Below are 21,261 nucleotides of genomic sequence, written 5' to 3'. Positions count from 1 at the left end.
ATATTACTGTGGCCGGAGTTATTCCGGTGGGTCACTGGGTCAAGTCGGGTAAAAAAGGGCTATTTTTGGGACATGCTAAGTTACCATTATTTATTTGCAATGACAATCATTTTAATTTGCATAAATCATCAAGATCTGATATCAAACACTATAAATGAAGAGTTTTGCACCATTTAAAATATACCGGATGTGGCCATTCTGACATAATGCCTGGAAAAACCTACTATAGATTTATTGGATACTAAACCGTTTCAATGCTAGAAAAACAGAAATCAAATATAATTGTGCACTAAAATGCGTTCCCATAAGCTTGGTACAGATGTTCAGATACCAATTTGCCACTTTATCTTAAGTTTTAGGCGTCCCGGGACCTGAAAATGGTCATTTGTAGGATTAATCAAATGCAAAACTCTTAGTATCCAATTTAATCGTTTTTTAAAAGGATTACACTGATGCATTTTTTTTTAAATTTCGTCATGTAGTGACCACATTATGACCGATTCCGGAAATTATCGGTGACTTGAAATTTGCCTACCTACGCACAGTACCCTTCTCACCCGACCTGACCCAGTGATCCACCGGAATAACTCCGACTACAGAAACATTTCCGCGTTCCTCTGTCCACTTCTAGAAACTAGATATGTGGGCCAGTATACTGACAAAAAACATGTGAATCCATTCAGAATTCGCTGAGCGGTGAGGGTTTTAGAATTTTCGCTTTCACTCAGGCCTATACGGGTTAATAAGGGGATAGAGACGAGACATTTTACATATTATGGCGGCATCCACAAATTACGTAACGCTCTAGGGGGAGGAGGGAGTAGGCTCAAGCGTTACGGCTCATACAAAAATTATAATTTTTTTTATACAAAAAGCATTACGGAGGGGGGGAGGTGGTCGAAAATTTTCAATTTTAGCGTTACGTAATAAATGGACGCTGCCTTATTACATTTGGCTTGAATGCCCTCAATGTGATTTTTGAAAGTCAAATTCTTATCTAGCATAAGCCCTAGCTACTTAACTTCATCTGACCAATTTATTGGAACCCCTCTCATAGTGACAACATGTCTACTTGAAGGTTTCAAATAAAGAGCTTTTGGTTTATGTGGGAATATTATTAGTTGAGTTTCGGAAGCATTAGGAGAAATCTTCCATTTTTGCAAGTATAAAGAAAATATATCCAAACTTTTTTGCAATCGACTACAGATGACACACAAATTTCGTCTTTTGTCGGAGAGGCCTGTGTCATCCGCAAACAAGGATTTTTGAAATCCCTGAGGTAACTCGGGTAAGTCAGATGTGAAAATATTGTATAATATTGGTCCCAAAATGCTGCCTTGAGGAACACCAGTTCTTACAGGAAGTCTTTCAGATCTGGAGTTCTGATAATTAACCTGAAGTGTACGATTTGACAGATAACTTTGAATTATTCTAACAATGTATGTTGGAAAATTAAAGGTTTTTTTTTAATTTTACAATCAAACCTTCATGCCAAATACTGTCGAATGCTTTTTCTATGTCTAGCAGAGCAAGACCAGTAGAGTAGCCTTCAGATTTGTTGGAACGGATCAAATTTGTTACACGTAAAAGTTGATGAGTGGTCGAATTCCATGGCGGAATCCAAACTGTTCATTGGCAAAAATTGAATTTTCGTTGATGTGGGCCATCATTCTGTTCAAAATAACCTTTTGTCTGGTTTTAAAATTGGTACAACCTTAGCATTTTTCCATTTGTCAGGAAAATATGCCAATTGAAAACATTTGTTAAATAAGAAGAATGATAAGCTACTTTCTGGAAGTTTCTTGATAAGGATGTAGAAAATTCCATCATCGGCTTTCATATTTTTGAATTTTTTGATAATAGTTCTCACTGCTTCTAAATCAGTCTCCCAGCAATTTTCAAAAATGTTCTCTTTATCGAGAATATTTTCGAAGTGCTGAGTAACTTGATTTTCAATTGGGCTAGTAAGTCCTAAATTAAAATTGTGCGCGCTTTCATACTGCATTGCAAGTTTTTGAGATTTTTCGCAATTAGTTACTAATAATATGTTTTCCTCTTTCAATGCCGGTATTGGCTTCTGAGGTTTTTTCAAAATTTTAGATAATTTCCAAAAGGGCTTAGCACCAGGGTCCAATTGAGAAACCTTATTTTCAAAATTTTTGTTTCTTAATTGTGCAAAATGTTTCATGATTCCTTTCTGTAAATCCTGCCATATAATTTTCATAGCAGGATCCCGAGTGCGTTGAAAAAGCCTTCTCCTCACGTTTTTAAGACGGATCAAGAGTTTAAGATCATCACCTATAATCACGGATTCAAATTTAACTTCACATTTTGGAATTGTTATGCTCCTGGCTTCAACAATGGAATTTGTTAAAGTTTCAAGAGCATTGTCAATATCAAGTTTTGTTTGTAAGGAAATGTTAACATCAAGATTAGAGTCAACATACGTTTCATATATATTCCAGTCGGCTCGTAAATAATTGAAAGTGGAGCTGATAGGATTGAGAATCGCTTCATGGGATATTTGAAATGTAACAGGGCCATGATCAGAATCAAAATCAGCATGAGTAACTAATTGGCTACAAAGATGACTAGAGTCGGTTAAGACCAAGTCAATCGTAGTTGGATTTCTAGAAGAGGAAAAACATGTAGGGCTATCAGGGTATTGAATTGAGAAATATCCTGAAGAGCACTCATCAAATAAAATTCTGCCGTTGGAATTACTTTGAGAATTATTCCATGACCGATGTTTGGCATTGAAGTCACCAATGACAAACAATTTTGACTTATTGCGAGTCAATTTTCGCAAGTCAGTTTGGAGCAAATTAACTTGCTGCCCAGAGCATTGAAAAGGCAAATAGGCAGCTATGAAAGTATTTTTACCAAGCTGTGTTTCAACAGAAACACCTAAAGTTTCAAAAACTTTAGTTTCAAATGATGAAAACAGTTGATGTTTTATACGCCTATGAATGATGATTGCAACTCCCCCACATGCCCCATCAAGTCGATCATTACGATAAAAAATGTGTGGATCTCTTTTGAGTTTGGATCCATGTTTCCACAAAGTTGTTCAATTTCAGAAGTCACATAAATTTGCAGAACACACCAACTATCTACGACTTACCGTTTATGAATTAAATTAAAAAGTCTCTTGCTTACTTACTTTTGTCTTCGAACAACCCTCTGAAACTCTATATAAAATGACTGCAATGTAATAATTCCCTTACAGGCCAAATTTCAAGTTATTTATAGTACGTCATCCAAATTTCAGCCAATTCGGACTACTAGAAGCTGAGATACAGCACCCCAAACTTGGGCATTTTGTATGGAAAAATAGCATTTGGTTACTAACTTATGTCACTGACTGTATAATTCTTTAATCGCCTCATAATCATTCCAATCATGTAATTCATTGTAACAATGTAGTGCGGTTAAACACTGCTGTAAATTGTATAAAAATTAGTTAAGACATTGTTATCTAGGAAATTGAATGAAATTTGTCTTGAAAATTGCGATCTCTGCTACTGCGCAATTTTCACAAAATTAAGTGAAAATACCTCCCAGGAGTTGAAATCGTGCACAATATTACGCTAGACTCTAGCTCTTGCCATGAAATATGTGAGAATAATGTTCAGAATTTTTTAATTATCCTACTCAGAATTCTGTTAGAAATCTACGAAACATTGCGTAAGAATCTCACCTGGTATTATGAGGATCTCTTCAAATAACTTGTTAAAATAAAGTTTCGAATTTTGTACGCATACCGTAAAGCATTTTGCGAGAACCTTCTGCAGAATTAAGTAACAAATCTTCATAAATTAAGTGAGAATCATGTGCTGGAATCTGTAATAAACGTGCTAGGAATTTCAGTAGAACCTTGTCCAAAATTCCAAACTACAATCGTGTCATGGAATCTGTAAGGATGTTGTCCAGGATTTTATAATAATCCCACTCAGAAATATGAGAAAACCATTCTCTGAACTTCGAATTACGGCCCGACGACATACTGCGTAAATTCCTACCAGGATTGTGTAAATCTGACAAAACTTGTTACATGGTTCAATGAGGCTCCATCCCATGATTTAGTGAGAGAATGTTTGATCTATTTAATTTTTTTTTCGCAAATTTGTGAGCTTTGATTTTGTGAAATTCAAACTGCTAAGCCGGGTATTTTAAATACTTCTCCTTCAAGTTATTGTAAGGTATGGTCAATCAACTAATTTGATCCTAAAATAAAAAGAGAATTCTGAATTATTAATTATCAGTGGTGGTTCCAGCTTCTGTCAAATATTTATAGCATATTGTTTTTATGGCCAGCGTAAAAAGCTGGATATGATTTGACAAAAGTAGAACACTTGGCCTATTGGCCTATGCGTGGAAAATTTATGCAAGGAATGTTTAGAAGCATGTTGAAAAAATTGACAGTTCGAAAGGAAATTGCCATAGAAAATTTGTGCAAGGAATCAGCGAGAGATTTCTTCTACGATTCCTTTTCAGCAACGAATAAGGCTTAAAGCCTGATTCGCTGCAGACAAGTAATTTCTCGGCCTATCATGATGCATGGGAAATTTCTGCAATGAATCGATCAAGAATGCGCTTTTGTCAGATCGCAGTACGCAGTTGAAAAGAACTGTCAGTTCAAATGGTAGTCACTGTAGAAAATTTCTGCAAGGAATCAGCGAGAAATTTCTCCTTTTCAGTAGCAAATCAGGCTTAAAGCTAAGTACGCTGTTCCGCTCAAGAAAAGTAAAAATTTCTGCCCAAGAAATGGTCAAGAAATTTCCTGCAGTGAGCTCCATTTGAATTGACATTTCTTTTCAACTGCGTACTGCGATAAAAGAAAAATGCTTTAAGCATTTCTTACAAGAAATTTCCCACGCATCGAGATAGGCGATTACTTTTCTGTTGAAGTGCATACTTCGCTTGAAAACATGTAAAACAGAACATTTTTATGTTAGGTATGTTGTTTCGCTCAAGAAAAGTAAAAATATCTGCGCGAGAAATTGTCAAGAAATTTTCTACAGTGAGCAGGGTGGCCACCAAATATCCATTTTGAAATTCCCGCTTTTTTCCCGGTATAATTTTCAAAATTTTCCCGGTTTTTCATTCAGGGTCGGTTTTTAAATCGAATATACTAGAAATTCTTGTTCAAGCTTTTCGACGGAATTGTTAGGTAATTTTTCTGTCAAATAGGAAATATAATATTATTTTATAGGAGATTGGCTTGTTTTTTTTTTTTTTTGGCAAAAACAAGTCTATTTCCTCAAAACTAGGTTTCTGTCACTTACACTCCTTTGCTTCTATCCCCGTTTCCCATTATCTCAAGGAATTTCAAATATGTTATTCCACATAAACACGTCGGAGCCCTTGACCTGCTCTCAAGCCAACTCGTGACATACAAACACCCTTCCATTTAAATTTATATACTGCCGTGAATCGCAAGTCAGTCCCATCTGCATTTTCGTCAAAATTGAATTGAGTTCAGTTTTTAACATATGCTCTTTCAGCTGCCTTAATGAGATAATATGATTTGTTCGGAAAAAATGGAAAAAAAACAGCATGTCAAATTGTCCCATTATGAAAAGTAACCGCATATCAGTCCCACTACAGATTTCCACACCGTATAGGTAACACAAAAATGAACCATCTTTATATTTTTCTACGAGAGATATCATAGTTAAAAGCAATTTGTGAAACTTTCAGTAAGGTTTGAACATTTGATTTTGAATATTCGCATAGAAAACGAGTTTGGAAACTTCAAAGCCCATTTTCTCAATGCCTACTTTTTACAGTTGGGACTGACTTGAGTCCAATATTTTTGAATGCATAAGACTTCATGACATGAAGTTTTCAAACTCTGATTCAAATTTTTGAGTCGGATTAGTTAGAGAACAAACAAACAAGCCCAAGTAACATAAAAATAATCATGAAATATTTCGAAATATTACTGGGTGTCGACTCAATTTTGAAAATAAAATTCCCTGACTTTCCCTGACCTTCCAGTCGTTTTCCAGAAAAAGTCCAGGCCACTCAATTGGTTAATTTGAACCGAAATTAGTACGATTTGTACAAGAAGATACATATCAGATAATTTGCATGATGTAAAGTTTATGTTATAGGTCGTATGAATAAACTGAACAAAAGCTATTACTCTACTGAAATATTTTTGTCAGATAACATTTTTAGCGTTTATTCAAGTTGATATGTTAAAACTGAGTAATTGAACTAAGGTGTGCTATTACGATCATCCACGATGCTTTGTAAGTGTAAGAAATTTATCCTGAAATTTGGCTATTAATTTTCCAGGTAAAATTCTAGCCATTGCCGAAGAACTTTTTTGGAGAATGGCTTCAAGAAATTCCACATAGATTTCTCAGAAATTCCTAAACATATGTTTACAAATATTTCTTCAATACTTCTCCATGTCGATTTCCCTTAGAAACCTTATCTCCAGGGTTTTCTAAATATTGTTAGAGTATTTCTTTCAATCTTGAATTTCTCCAAGAATAGAATTTGGATTTTTTAGGATTATTTCAAGAACACGTCTAAAGATATTTTTCAGGAATCACATAGAGTTTTTCCCAAAATACTTTCATTTTTTTTCTTAGAATATTTTCAATAATGCTTCACGATGATTAGTTACAGGTATTTTTTTAGTTAACATTTTAGGATTCCGATCTGATCCGACTTGGTTCACTAGATTTATGATCTTGAAAATTTAAGGTGTGGCTTCGTTGAATCTTCAATTTAAGGTGATTATAAACAAAGCCAAATTTCGAATTTTCAAGCTCACAGATCTAGAAAACCTGACAACCGTTCGTGTTGAAAATGTGATAGGTTGTTGCATTCTGGAATGCTCAAGCGATCAAATTTTCAGTTCAGAGCGCTGTTTGGTTCTTTAGACTAGTGCTCTTGAAAATTCGAGATATGGCCTCGTATTATAATCATCTTGACGGAATGCATTCAGGGATTGAATTATGCGCTAATAATAAGTGTTCAGATGCTCCTCTTGAATTTATCGTGCCTTCAGCAACGGTCCGAAGAACTCCTCTAAGAATTCTTCTATGAGTATCTTCAGGTAATCTCACAAAATGTCAAGAGCTTATTGAATAGGTAGATGAAAAAACCAAATTTAGTGCTATACCATTTAATTCCACTAAAGCTTGTATCCTTTGATAGATACGCGTCAACTGTAAGGCCGTCTTCAGTGTCGTGTACTAGACTCGACATCAGATTATTTCAAACAATATACCTAAAATGTCTGCTTTTCAATAATGTTGTGGAGAATTTTCTGCGTATATTCTAAGAAACAAAAACTGGTCATATCTATGAGACAGCTCCTGATAAAAATCCTGAAGAAAGGTTGTATTATCTGAACAAACTATTTTCAGAAACAACTTGAAAAAATAAACAAGAAATATTGCGACTTTTGCACCCATTTAGACTCACCCCAAATTTCTTATTATCACATTCGAATCTCGCATACAATTTCGCAGTGCAAATGTATACAAGCAAGGTCTGTTATAAGATAGGTTGTTTCAGCTTTTTGACAGTTGGCCAGTTGACCTACCTAGTTAAATAGATCTTGCTGTGCGCGATTGTGTGATTTATGAGCAATAAATCGTACTGTGATAATCGTTGAGTCTAATCGGGGGAAAATGTCGCAGCGAAATCATGTTTGGAGGGATGTCAAAATTATCACAGAAATCTAAACAGTCGTGCAAGACCCAATATCCTGTCCATATCCTGATATCTGAAACATCCGTATTTTCGACAAAATTTTTGTTTTTTTGTTTACTTTCTCGTGCTGCAATTTTACATCAAATATAATAAAAGTGAAACTGTCCAGAACATTAAACCGAAAAATTGTACCATCATCGGGACCACAAATCCAGAAAATCAAACAGTGTTAAGAGTTGAATAATTGATCGATTGATCACCACCAGCCAGAAACCAATTTTTTTTCAAATAAATTATTGTTTGATTCATCAAATTTATGCTCTTGGAATTTCGAGATCATAGGCTTTTATTCATCATCACTTAAATACGAGAATCCTTATTGGTTTTTCTCTATACTTAGTTTCACCAGTTCTACTTGGATATTTTGAGCAAACTTGTAAGGATTGACATAATTTGATGGATTGGACTCCATTTTTTAAGATTTTAAGCGAATGTGCCAAACTAGGCATTGAGTTGATCTAGGAAACTTAACAACAAAATATTTTTAAAGCAATCCACGTAAATTTCGAAGAAGTTGTTAGGAGGGTACTGTTGATGCTTTTTAATTCAGTAAATTTGAATGCTGAGGATAAATACAAGCAGTAAAGTACAGTCGGTTCTATTATGCATAAGAGTATTTCCTCAATGGTTAACTGCTATTTAAAAAGATTGATTACCCTTTTTATACCATATATCGTATTGCTGACTTAGCCTGAACAATAACTTTCCAGACAATCAACTCGTTTGATGTTGTAGTATTGATGTTTTTTCCCTGACCTCAAGTGAAATTCCCTGACTTTCCCTGACCTTCCAGGTCAAAAATTTATTTCCCTGACATTCCCTGACTTTCCAGGTTTTTCCAGGTAGTCGACACCCTGTATTACCAACCAATTTGAAACATTTCTAAGAAGTTTAGTCTAGCAAAATTGTACAAGAAATTTAATCATTAATATTTAAATATTATTTGTCCAAGATTTCAGATGCCTAACGGTAATACTATCAAACATATCAACTTTCTACAACTTATTTTTAGTAATTTGTAGATCAGGAGCTTGTAGATATTCGTTCAGAATGGTTTTCCCGGTGACCATCTAAAATTCCCGGTTTTCCCCGTCTTTTTCCCGGTGGTTTACAATTCCCGTCTTTTTCCCGGTTTTCCCGGTTCGGTGGCCACCCTGAGTGAGCTACATTTAACATTTCTTTTTAACTGCGTACTGCGATCATAGAAAAATGCTTTTCTTGAGCATTTCTTGCAAGAAATTTTAATTTAATTTAATTTAATTTAGTTTGAATTTTGACCGAAACATTACAAACCCGCTGTGTCCATTATGTCGAGTTCCACGATTTACCGGTGCCAACTTCGAAAAGCAGATGTCGCAAAGGCTCTCACCCGCCTCTCACTTGCGGAACTCACGCACACACATTCCGCAGTGTCTTATTCACCACAGCACCTTCGCTAATGGTGGTGAATTTCTGGTCACTCGCTCTTGCTTGATGCTTTGCGCCGTCGCCGGCAATCTGTCAAAATTTTGTTTGTCGTTCGCATCGCGTCGCAGCTCAATCTCCGAACAGTAAAGTAAATTTCTCGGTTTTCACTGCTTAAACCACCCGAAGTGATGTGCTAGTGCGAGGAATAATCTACTTAGGTAAGCGTTGAAGTAATGCACGAGTTATAAACCGTTAATTGGATCGGATTTCACTTCCGCAGGATCGAGTTTCACACCGAAGGCGACGACACAAAGCTCCGCCTGTTCTCAGCGCGATGAATCTTTACCACTACCTCAACTCGGTGCAGCGGGTTTGGAATGCCGGGGAGGGACAGGCCGTGGCCCGGTTACTGTCCCTGTCGGACCAACACGTCAACAATTCGACTCTGCACGTGGAATACCCGGAGACGGCCGTTGATCGACAGTTGGAATCTCCGCTGGATGAAGTCGTTTCCTGCCATCTGAAGGTGCTGTTCTATCTCACAAAAGAACGTAAGTCGGTAACTTTTTTTTAAAGATCAGAAACCGTTATAGATGTAAAGAAATGTCCAAGGATGTGCACTCATTATTCGAAAGATATACACTGAATGACGTGTAAAACATGCAGTTCCGTTAAGGATTGACTTTGGCGTGATCTTTTCCTTCTTGGTATTACGTCCTCGCTGGGACAGCCCGTTTCTCAGCTTATAGTTCAGAAAATCTATAAAATAAAGATAATAATAATTGGTCCAACATTTCAGCACGCAACTACAGCGAGGCCTACAAGCAGCAAACGAACTGCATCCAGGCCGTGGTCAAGATGCTTCAGGTGATGAAGGACGAAAACTGGTTCCTCCCGATCATGTACACTGTGGCCATCGATCTCCGGCGATTGGCCGCCAAATGCGAGGAGCAGCTCAAAACGTCCAAACCCGGAGAAATTCTGGAAAAAGCCGCCGAGTGCCTGATGGCCTGCTTCCGGGTTTGTGCAGCGGATAATCGCGCCTCCGATCAGGACACCAAACGACTGGGAATGCTGAACCTGGTCAATCAGCTGTTCAAGGTGTACTTCCGGATCAACAAGCTCAATCTGTGCAAACCGCTGATTCGAGCGATCGACAGTTCCAATTTCAAGGATTCGTTCAGTCTGGCGCAGAGAATCACGTACAAATACTTTGCCGGAAGGAAAGCCATGTTCGATTCGGACTACAAAAATGCGGATGAGTATTTGAGTTTCGCGTTCGAACACTGTCCGAGAAAGTTCACCAAGAACAAGCGACTAATCTTAACCTATTTGGTCCCGGTGAAGATGCTTCTGGGATACATGCCTCGGAAGGAAGTCCTGGAGCGGTACAATATGCTCCAATTCTACGAGTTGACCGTTGCTCTGAAGGAAGGAAACGTGAGGCGGTTCGACGAGGTCATCCAGAAGCACGAGGCGTTCTTTATCAACGCTGGAATCTACCTCATCGTGGAGAAGCTGAAGATTCTCGCCTACCGGAATCTGTTCAAGAAGGTGTACCTGATCCTGCAGACGCACCAAATCGATTTGAATGCATTTTTGACGGCCCTGCAGTGGGTGGGCGAGGAAGAGCTGACGATGGACGAAACGCACTGCATCGTGGCCAATCTGATCTACGAGGGACGGATCAAGGGATACATCAGCCATCAGCATAATAAGCTGGTGGTTTCGAAGCAGAACCCCTTCCCGAATGTCATTGTGAATTAGGTTTGTTGATGAATAAGCAAAATGTTTCGGTTTTAAGCTATCCTCTCTGAGAAAGAATACGGTGAATTTACTGTCAGTAGAAGATGTATCACAGCATTGTTGATTAGTTGTTAGTCCTACAGTAGGACTGACAAGACTTATTCACAGCATGATGTGATAATTTTTTACTCGTTCGTTCTGTTCTGTTAGTTCATCCTCTACGACCAATTTACATGATCTTGCTACCCACTCAAGCTTTGATCCAATACCGCTACTATAGTATGCATCTATAGATATGGTGCAGGGCTTGTAGCAGATCTTTTTTAGAGACTTGATATCTATTTTAATGAATGTCGCTAAAACGGCTTTTTTAAAAGAAGGTATATTTTTCACGAAAATGGCCTCTAGAGTCACTATTTTCTTTTTCTTTGTAATGATTTATGATTCAAACTACCGAATCAGAAATTTTCATAGAGATTACTGTAGTAGTTCTTCTAATGTTTGTTACAGGAGTTCTTCCGAGCAAATTCCCTGAGAACGTAAAAGCAGATAAATTAGCAAATAAAACCAAGTGTAGCAGAGTGTTTCGACAGAAATAATGGATCTGAACAGCGGTTATAACGAGGTTACTAATAGAGCAGACTCGTTTGACACACTCGTATCTGTTGAAAAAAAAACGTGTCAACGTGCGGCACACATCTTACCGTTCATCAGAAGAAATTGTGGAATCATCGATACTTTTCTATAAATTCCAGATAACAATGATGAGATGCCCTCTGCATCAAATTGATCAAATTCATCAAAAAAAATTGATTTGTACAAAAGCATTTAGTTTTTAAGTTTCGCAAAGCCCGACACGAATGCCACAGGAATGGTAAAGTGTGGCCAATAAATATTAATAATTACAATAAAAAGGTCTCTAGAGCTACTATTTCAAATGCACTCAGATGCTACTAGCCCTGCGTGATGTTGCTGAGTGAATGCAATGAATTAATGCCTTTATATTGCACCATAATATTATGGTATACCATATTATGGTGCTTCTCTAGTCAACGGCAATGCCCATTAGGATGTCACCAACTTATTCTGTCTAAAACAAATGGACACTTGTCTCACTGGAAACAAATTGAACTTGAACTAGGTCAAAAGATGTGCGCGCACTTCAAAAATGTATTATTATTTCACGCTACTCACTTTAGCAATTTTCACAAAGATTACTCTAAAAGTTTTCCCAGATAACATTCCTGGATTTCCTACAGACAGTTTTCCACTAATAATTCCACCAATTTCTCCTGTAATTTATTATTTTAGCTGATCATACCAAGATTTTTACAGAAGTTCTTCAAAAAAGCCTCAAAGGTTTATTCCGGAGTTTTTGAAGAATTTTGGTATGGATGGTCTCTAAAGTCTCTTTTTAACCGAAACGGTCTCTAAAGTCTTCTGATTCGAAATACCTGACCAGGAATATCCACAGGGATCACTCGAGTTATTTTTCAAAAATTTTCAAAAAATTTCCTACAGTGTTCATTTTCCACAATTTGTTTCACTGATTTTTTCCAATAGCTACTCTAGCGAATCTTCCAAACAATCCTTCAGGGGTTTCCCAGGAAATTTTTCGAAGGTTTATTCTCAAAAGAAATTTGTCGAAAGATTTTTTAGGAATGTTGATTTTTTCTGTTGTTTGTGCAGCCATTTTTGTATGAATTTCTTTGTAAATTCATCCACGTTTTATCTTAGAACTCGCTCCAAAATTCTAAGAAATATATTAGGCACTCAGGAGTACAATTCCAGAGGAGATTCATCATTGAGTTTATCTAAAATTTCATCCATAAAATACTTTTGCATTTTTTCCAAGAAAATCTTGAGTAATTTTCAAAGTAAAATCTCATTTGAGAATGTGAGCAGTAAAAATTTTATTTGAGGTTTCACCTCAGCAAATACTACAGCTATTATTTCAACCATTTCTTCAGGAATACTGTTTAACATTTTCCAAGGAATGTTTTCAGAAAATCCTGCAAGATTTTGGCCATCGATTCCATTGATTAATTTTTCAATAGTTATCTTAGCAATTCATCTGGAAAAACCTCCGAATTTTGTATGCTAATTTTTTACTGAAAGTTGTGACATTTTTCAAAAAAATACACTGAAAAAAAGCTAATTTCCTTAGCGTTGGATCGATTAAAATTTTAAAACAAGCTAAACTAGAATTTCAATACAAGTGTCAATCTTATATTCTTTGAAGAGCACACACGAAATTTTTGCGGAAAAATCTGAAAACTATTCAAAATCAATGAAACAGTCATTCAAGTCATCGTGCAAAAGTTTGGGTTCACCTGAGCCGCACGCAAATCATTTTTGTCAATATCTCTGCCATTTTTCAACCGATTTTAATAATTCATAGCTTTTTCAAATGCAAATAATGGCGCATTGGTGATTGGCTCAAACATGATTGGTTTGAGATTTCACAGATTTTTCGTGTTTTAAGTAAGTTTAGGTGAATCCAAGCTTTTGCACGATGACTTGAGTTACTGTTTTATTGATTTTGAATAGTTTTCAGATTTTTCCTCAAAAATTTCGTGAGTGCTCTTCAAAGAATATAAGATTACGATTCTAATGACGCCTTGTTTTGAAATTTTGGTCGATCCAACGCTGAGGAAATTAGCTATGTTTTTTCAGTATGTTTTTTAAAAATGTCACAACTTTAAGTAACAATTTAGTATACAAAATTCAAAAAATGTTTTTAGAAAAATATATACGAAGTAAGAATAGCTCTTTGCCTTTCGAATGCGGCTTAGAGAGTTTCTATTGGACGTGTTATCCCAGAGATTTGGACTGAACACTTTTGTATGTTTTTTGGGGGGTGAACCCAAACTTATGCACGGGAGTGTATATGGAAAAAAATCTTGATGCATAAATCTTCGAAACCATGTTTGAAAATTTTCTTAGAGAACTTCTGCAGAACTTTCTGAAGAAATTATAGCAGGATTTTTTGTTCGAAATTCTTGGTTGAAATCTTGAAGAGAAACGTAACATTAGTTCAGTAGGAAATATCATCCGTGCTCCAGTAGCCGGTCATGCCTCTATTACCGCCCATCGGATTTCTTCGAATAAAAATCCAATCTTTTTCGAACGAATATCGTCTAGCTACATCAACAACTTCCAAATGAAGCCGTCGGGCATTAATTTCATTGGTAAAAATAATTCTTTACACGAGACCCTGTGAGCGGATATTGGATCAGTAGGTATTTTTGTGTGTTTCAATAGCCGCGCAAGCAAAAATTTAATAATAGTTTAAGACAATTACGATTTAAGTGGAGGCATCTCTGGAGAAATTATTGCTTGAGTTCTTGAAATCCTCTAAATCCTAGCGAAGATGATAGACGAAACACTGGATGAGCTCTTGGAGACTTGGAATTTTCTTGAAAAATATGTAATAGAATCTTAATATGAATTTGAAAACATCTTGTCGAAGGTCTTTGGAGAAATTTCTGTGATTATTCTTAAAAAAATCCAGGTTGAATTCTTGAAGGTACAGTATTTTAAATAAACAAATGCCGATTTTAAGACAAAATGGTCATGTTTGGAGTCCTGTTGTTCTAATCTAAAAAAAAGTTTTACAACATCATCTTATATTTGTTTGTGCAAGGACTATGCCAAGTAGCAAATTAGAGATATGAAAATTTACCAAGATTATCTAAATTATGAGACAATGATATTGTTTATTTCCAACATTGCATCTTGAACTAAATTCATAGAATTGCTTGAGGTGAAGATGAATCGAAGCCAAACCTCAAATTTTCAAGAGCACAAATCTGGAGAACCAAATATCCGTTTAATCTGAATACTTGATCGATTGATTACTTGCTGGTGGTGTCCAATCGATCAAGTTTTTAGCTTAAACAAGTGTTTGTTTTTTAGATTTGTGCTCTTGAAATTTTGAAGTTTGGCTTCGATGCATCTTCACCTTAACCCCTCTACTAGCAGCATCATTTTTTTTTACATCAAATATGTATTCACATCACGATAACTTTTTTGTTTTTCAATATGTTTGCACCATTTTGTCACAAGTTCTCGAAAAACTCTCCTATTTTTAGAAGTTTCGATTTTACTCATTGGTCGTCTAGATCCGGAGATATCCCAAAATTCCTTGGGGAACCGACGCGTAGCCATAACTCATATTAATATTTCAGGCTACAGATTTTTTCTTGTGTTCGTTTATTCATTTTTCGACACAATATTTCGATGAGAGTCTGTTGTGAAAAAATGAAGCGATGTGGTGCGTTTGTTTTTGAGATATAAGCATTTATGTTTGTGATGTTTTGTATGTTTTTTTTCCGAGAAGCTTCTTGATACCAAACATTGTATAGCGTATGTTTAGTTTTTTTTGTTTCAAAATTTGATTATAAACAAAATGGCGGTGAAAGAAATTTTATACGGGGAATGTCGGTCCCCAAGGAACATCGGAATATCTTTAAAACCAGATGACCAACGATCAATATCGACGCTGATTCTCAAAAAAGAAGAGTTTTTATGGTAATAATCTGAAGCTGATGGTAGAGAAAGCCGTTAAACAATCAAAATAATGAATTCCTATGGAAATGGAGTAACACCTTAGGCAAACTTTGCAGTGTTGATAGACTCACACTCAAAATCTCAATCAATACGCTCTCCCGTGAGAGCAAACTCATTAGAGATCTGCTTCGTAAATCTCACGCTTGAGATTTTGATGCAAAATCAACTCAATCAACTCAAACCGTAAAAAATGATTCAGTCGCAAAACTCGGCAAAAACTCGTGAAATCCGAATGTTGTTGTTTACGTTAGAAAGGATTGCTATAATTTTACCAGACTAACCAGAAATTATTGCCGTGTGTGAGTAAACTGTGGAAATACGAGACAATGAGTCGAAAAGGTGAGCCAACTCATCCATGATTTTTTGACTGCTGAGTTGCATGATTGACAACTCACGCATGAAAAATCTCAAGCGTGAGTTGTGAGAAATTGAGTTTTTCACAACACTGAAACTTTGGACAAACACCTGAATTAGTTTCTGCTGAAATTCATAAAATTTATATCCAGAAAATGCAATACGAATAGTAATACTTGAAATAAATAAAAATGAATAAATGAAATTTTTATGAAAACTCCTTTTTGGATAATTTTTGGTTTTCCTGATTCCATTTTGAATAATTTTCGTTTTCTTGCTTCTGGTATGGTATCTTTTAATCCCGTTCGGCTCCTTTTTCAAGCATAAGCTCTCCAAAGCTCCTATTTTTTATTTCTTTCTTTATTAACGAGATTTTTAGCCCTGGGCTAGTTCATCTCGGGACCAACGGCTTTACTTCCCTTCTGAAGGAAGTCGTCACTGAAATTTTTAGTGACTATCTCGGGGATGGGATTCGATCTCAGGTCCTCGGCGTGAGAGGCGTGTGTTCTAACCACTACACCAGGTCCGTCCCACACCTATATTAAATAAGCATAAGCATAAGCATAGACGACCGTACAATTCGTAGTTGCTACTCCGTGATTGACCAGAACAATCGAAGTTGCACAGGGAATTAATGAATGGGGCTTGGGATTAGCTTACCATTCTTCAATGTGCACAAATCGATAGCTCAAATTTATAAGCCAATAACAGCGTCGGCCACGTCCTTACGGTCATCGGGGAAGGGAAGGAATGTTAATGTGACAACCGTTGTTACTAGAGACCGAGATCACCTCTGCATCACCACGGTTGTCATGGAAGGGATATTGAGTTAGTGGGATAAGGTAGAGATCTGGGAGTCACCAATGTTTGGTGATGCGATCCATGATATAATCACGCCTAACCGGATTCGCGAAATAATTCGATAATCGCATTGAACGCCGAACAAGTGTTCGTCACTCGCCCACGCAAGAGCAAGCGACGCGATCAATAGATCAAACACTACTAACGATCCGCGGCGCTTTTTCATTTCTCTGAGCGAACGACGCGCGACATGTTTGATCCTGCCCTCATCACTCGCCACCGCAGGAGCAAGCGTCAAGGTCGAAGGATCAAACACTACTCCGTCCCACACCTATATTAAATATTACAAAAAATTAGTCGCTACCGGATATTATGCAGAGATTTGATTGATTATCTTAGCAATTTATCTAGAAAATCCACTAAGAATTACACAAGAGTCCTTTCAAGAAACCTTGCAGGAGTTCATCAGGAGTTTATATTGTGCTCTGCAAGATAAATCCACGTAATGCGTTTATCTGAAAATGTCGATATACCGTCGCAGTGATAATAAAAATAACCAAATGTTTCAGATTTAGCAAATTTCAAACATTTGCGTCCTTGAAAAACAAAAAATCCAAGCCTACTTGAGTCTTGACGTTGGGTTTGAATTGCGCGCATATCTTCTGCGCGTTACCGCCGCCGCTGGATGTGGATTTGAAATGAGCGCCGCAATACAGAAGTTTAATCAATACTTTCGAATTTCTAAGGGAAAGCCTCCCAGATTCTTTAACGTTCAACGCTCCGTCATCGTAATCATCGTCATCATCGAAATTTCAAAAGCATTTTTTCGGTACAAAACTAAAAATTATTCGATGAAAATGTGTTCACTGTATTTCGGATGGCGAATAGAACACAGTGAACACATTTTCCTGTAAATATTCTCGATTTTGAACGATAAAATTGCTTTTGAAAAATAGGGGGCAGGAATTTTAAGGATCCTATAGGAAATCCGTAAAAGAATCACCAAACGAAATCCTGGAAAAATCTTTGGCATAATATCTGAAAGAAACCTAAATCTGAAACCTGAATTATTTTGGGTGATTTTTTTCAATTCATGATAAAACACATGCAGTAATAGTTGTCGTTATATCACAACTTTTAGAAATATTCTTAGTAAGTTTGGTCGGATTCTCTTATCAATCCTTGTGAAAACAGTTTGGTTTATTTTTTTCATGGTTCTTGTTATATCTTTTTTTTTCAGTTGTTTGGTCTGGAAATTATTCACATGTAGATTTTGTTTGAAGCCCATCCCAGGTAAAGATTTAAGAATTAAATTTTGGTTTGAAACAAAAATTAAAATAACTGAAAATACTAACTAAATTTGGACCTGGAATAACATAATAATTTCAAATTAAGTTGTTGAATGGCAAGCTAATAGTTCTGAGTTATTGGTTTGAATTCAAAGAACTAATATTAACATTATCAATTTATTCAAGGAGCAAATTTGTTGTTATTTTGTTTTAACTTCTATTTCGAATAAATTAATAACAAGTTTAATTTTCTGAAACATAATCTGTAGCTTATCTCTACCTACCCAAGATTAGTGTTTAATTCAGTTAGCAAAATTATCTTCGATAACTGCAACCTAGAATTCTTTAGAGGTATCTTTCTAGAAACTCTATGTATGGCTTCAGGAATGCCCTCAAGTATTCATCTAGTACTTCCTCTTGAATTATATCCTTCTATTTCTTTTGAGATTCTTTCCGAAAATTCTCCAGAAAATTAAACAGAATATTTTTTATGAATCCTAAAGCTATTACTCTTGAGATTTCGTTTGAAAATTGACAACTCCAATGAATCCTCCACAAATTTTTCAAAAAAGTTCTCTGCTTTTACAGCTGAGATTTTCTTCAGGGATTATGCTTACAATTAGGAACTTACTTATTTGGCTTTACATCAATTATCTTGATAAAGCCTCGCCAACAATAATTCGCCAATTCACTCGGTTCATGGCCGCTTCTCTCCATCCTCGACTGTGACCCACGCTCTCCAGGTCCTGGTGCACCTGGTCAATCCACCTAGCTCGCTGCGCCCCACGCCTTCTTGTTCCGACCGGATTCGTAGCGAACACCATCTTCACAGGGTTGTTGTCCGGCATTCTTGAAACGTGCCCTGCCCAGCGTATCCTTCCAGCTTTAGCTACCTTCACGATACTGGGTTCGCCGTAGAGTTGAGCGAGCTCGTGGTTCATCCTTCGCCGCCACACGCCGTTCTCCTGCACGCCGCCGAAGATCGTCCTTAGCACTCGGCGTTCGAAAACCCCAAGAGCTTGCAAGTCCTCCTCGAGCATAGTCCACGCCTCATGCTCGTAGAGGACTACCGGTCTTATGAGCGTTTTGTACATCGTACATTTGGTGCGGGGGTGAATCTTTCTTGACCGCAGTTTCTTCTGGAACCCATAGTAGGCACGACTTCCGCTGATGACGCGCCTTCGTATTTCCCGACTAACATTGTTGTCAGCCGTCAACAAGGATCCGAGGTAGACGAACTCGTCCACCACCTCGAAGGTATCTCCGTCTATCGTAACACTGCTTCCTAGGCGGGTCCTGTCGCGCTCAGTTCCGCCAACCAGCATGTACTTTGTTTTCGACGCATTCACCATTAGCCCGACTCTTGTTGCTTCGCGTTCTAGGCGGGTGAACAAATCTGCCACCGTTTCAAATTTTCTTCCAATGATATCCATGTTGTCCGCGAAGCAAACAAATTGTCCGGATCTCGTGAAAATCGTGCCTCGACTGTTAAGTCCGGCTCTCCGCATAACACCTTCAAGCGCAATATTGAACAACAGGCACGAAAGTCCATCGCCCTGTCGTAGTCCCCGCCGAGATTAGAACGAACTGGAGTGTTCGCCCGAGATCTTCACGCAGTTTTTGGACGCATCGTTGCTCTGATCAATCTTGTGAGCTTCCCGGGAAAGCTGTTCTCGTCCATGATTTTCTATAGCTCTACGCGGTCGATACTATCGTATGCCGCCTTGAAATCGTTGAACAAATGGTGCGTAGGGACCTGGTACTCACGGCATTTCTGGAGGATTTGCCGCACGGAAAAGATCTGGTCCGTTGTCGAGCGGTCGTCAATGAAACCTGCTTGATAACTTCCCACGAACTCGTTTGCTATAGGTGATAGACGACGGAGGAGAATCTGGGATAACACTTTGTGGGCGGCGTTTAGGATAGTGATTGTACGATAATTTTCACACTCCAGTTTGTCGCCCTTTTGTAGATTGGGCATATAACGCCTTGCTTGCACTCCTCCGGTAGTTGTTCCGTTTCCCAGATTCTGAGTATCAGCCGATGCAGACAAGCGGCCAACCTGTCCGGGCCCATCTTGATGAGTTCGGCTCCGATACCATCCTTGCCAGCGGCCTTGTTGTTCTTGAGCTGTTGAATGGCATCCTTAACTTCCCCCATCGTGGGAGCTGGTTGGTTTCCGCTGTCCGCTGTGCTGACGTAGCCATCGCCTTCGTTGTCCTGACCTTCTGTGCCTGTTAAGGTGTTCATCGTAGTGCTGCTTCCACCTTTCGATCACCTCGCGTCCGTTCGTCAAGATGCTCCCATCCTTATCCCGGCACATCTCAGCTCGCGGCACGAAGCCTTTGCGGGATGTGTTGAGCTTCTGATAGAACTTCCGCGTTTCTTGAGAACGGTACAGCATCTCCATCTCTTGGCATTCCACCTCTTCCAGGCGGCGCTTTTTCTCCCGAAAGAGGCGGGTTTGCTGTTTCCGCTTCAGTCTGTATCGTTCCACGTTTTGCCGCGTACCATGCTGCAGCATTGCAACCCGCGCTGCATTCTTCTCCTCTAAAACCTCCTGGCACTACTCGTCGAACCAATCGTTTCTTGAGCTCCGTTCCACATATCCGACAATGCTTTCGGCAGTGTCGTTAATGGCTGCTTTGACTGTCCTCCAGCAGTCCTCAAGAGTGGCCCTATCGAGCTCGCCCTCATCCGGCAACGCTACCTCAAGATGCTGCACGTACGCATTGGCGACATCTGGTTGTTTCAGCCGCTCGAGATTGTACCGGGGCGGGCGTCGGTACCGTACATCATTGATGACGGATAGTTTTGGGCACAGTTTCACCATCACCAGGTAGTGGTCGGAGTCAATGTTAGCGCCACGATAGGTTCTGACGTCGGTTATGTCGGAGAAGTGCCGTCCATCGATCAAAACGTGGTCGATTTGCGATTCTGTCTGCTGAGGTGATCTCCAGGTGTACCGATACGGGAGGCTGTGCTGGAAATAGGTGCTACGAATGGCCATATTCTTGGAGGCGGCAAAATCTATCAGTCGTAGGCCGTTCTCGTTCGTCAGCCGGTGGGCGCTGAACTTTCCAATCGTCGGTCTGAACTCCTCCTCCTGGCCAACCTGAGCGTTCAAATCTCCTATGATGATCTTGACGTCGTGGCTTGGGCAGCGGTCGTACTCGCGTTCAAGCTGCGCGTAAAATGCGTCCTTGTCATCATCAGTGCTTCCGGAGTGTGGGCTATGCACGTTGATTATGCTGGAGTTAAAGAATCGGCCTTTGATTCTTAACTTGCACATTCGTTCATCGATCTGCCACCACCCGATCATGCGCCTTTGCATATCACCCATCACTATGAA

At 38.3% G+C, this 21,261-nt stretch overlaps 2 protein-coding genes across 10 annotated transcripts in view; one reads left to right on the top strand and one right to left on the bottom strand.

Moving 5' to 3' along the window:
• LOC23687408 (disks large 1 tumor suppressor protein) overlaps positions 1 to 21,261 on the bottom strand; it is a 181,970-nt gene that overhangs the window by 104,679 nt on the left and 56,030 nt on the right. The gene's annotated exons all lie outside the window — the stretch shown is intronic.
• Positions 9,212 to 10,971, top strand: LOC5572030 (PCI domain-containing protein 2 homolog). Its single transcript, XM_001660085.2, has 3 exons — positions 9,212 to 9,365; positions 9,428 to 9,698; positions 9,947 to 10,971. The coding sequence occupies exons 2-3, from the start codon at positions 9,482 to 9,484 to the stop codon at positions 10,912 to 10,914; spliced, it is 1,185 nt and encodes a 394-aa protein (XP_001660135.1). The 5' UTR covers positions 9,212 to 9,365; positions 9,428 to 9,481; the 3' UTR covers positions 10,915 to 10,971.

Source organism: Aedes aegypti, chromosome 1 (assembly GCF_002204515.2).
Source record: "Aedes aegypti strain LVP_AGWG chromosome 1, AaegL5.0 Primary Assembly, whole genome shotgun sequence".
NCBI lineage: Eukaryota > Metazoa > Arthropoda > Insecta > Diptera > Culicidae > Aedes > Aedes aegypti.
The sequence above is the reverse complement of the archived record's forward strand: the minus strand, read 5'-3'. Positions and strand labels throughout refer to the sequence as shown.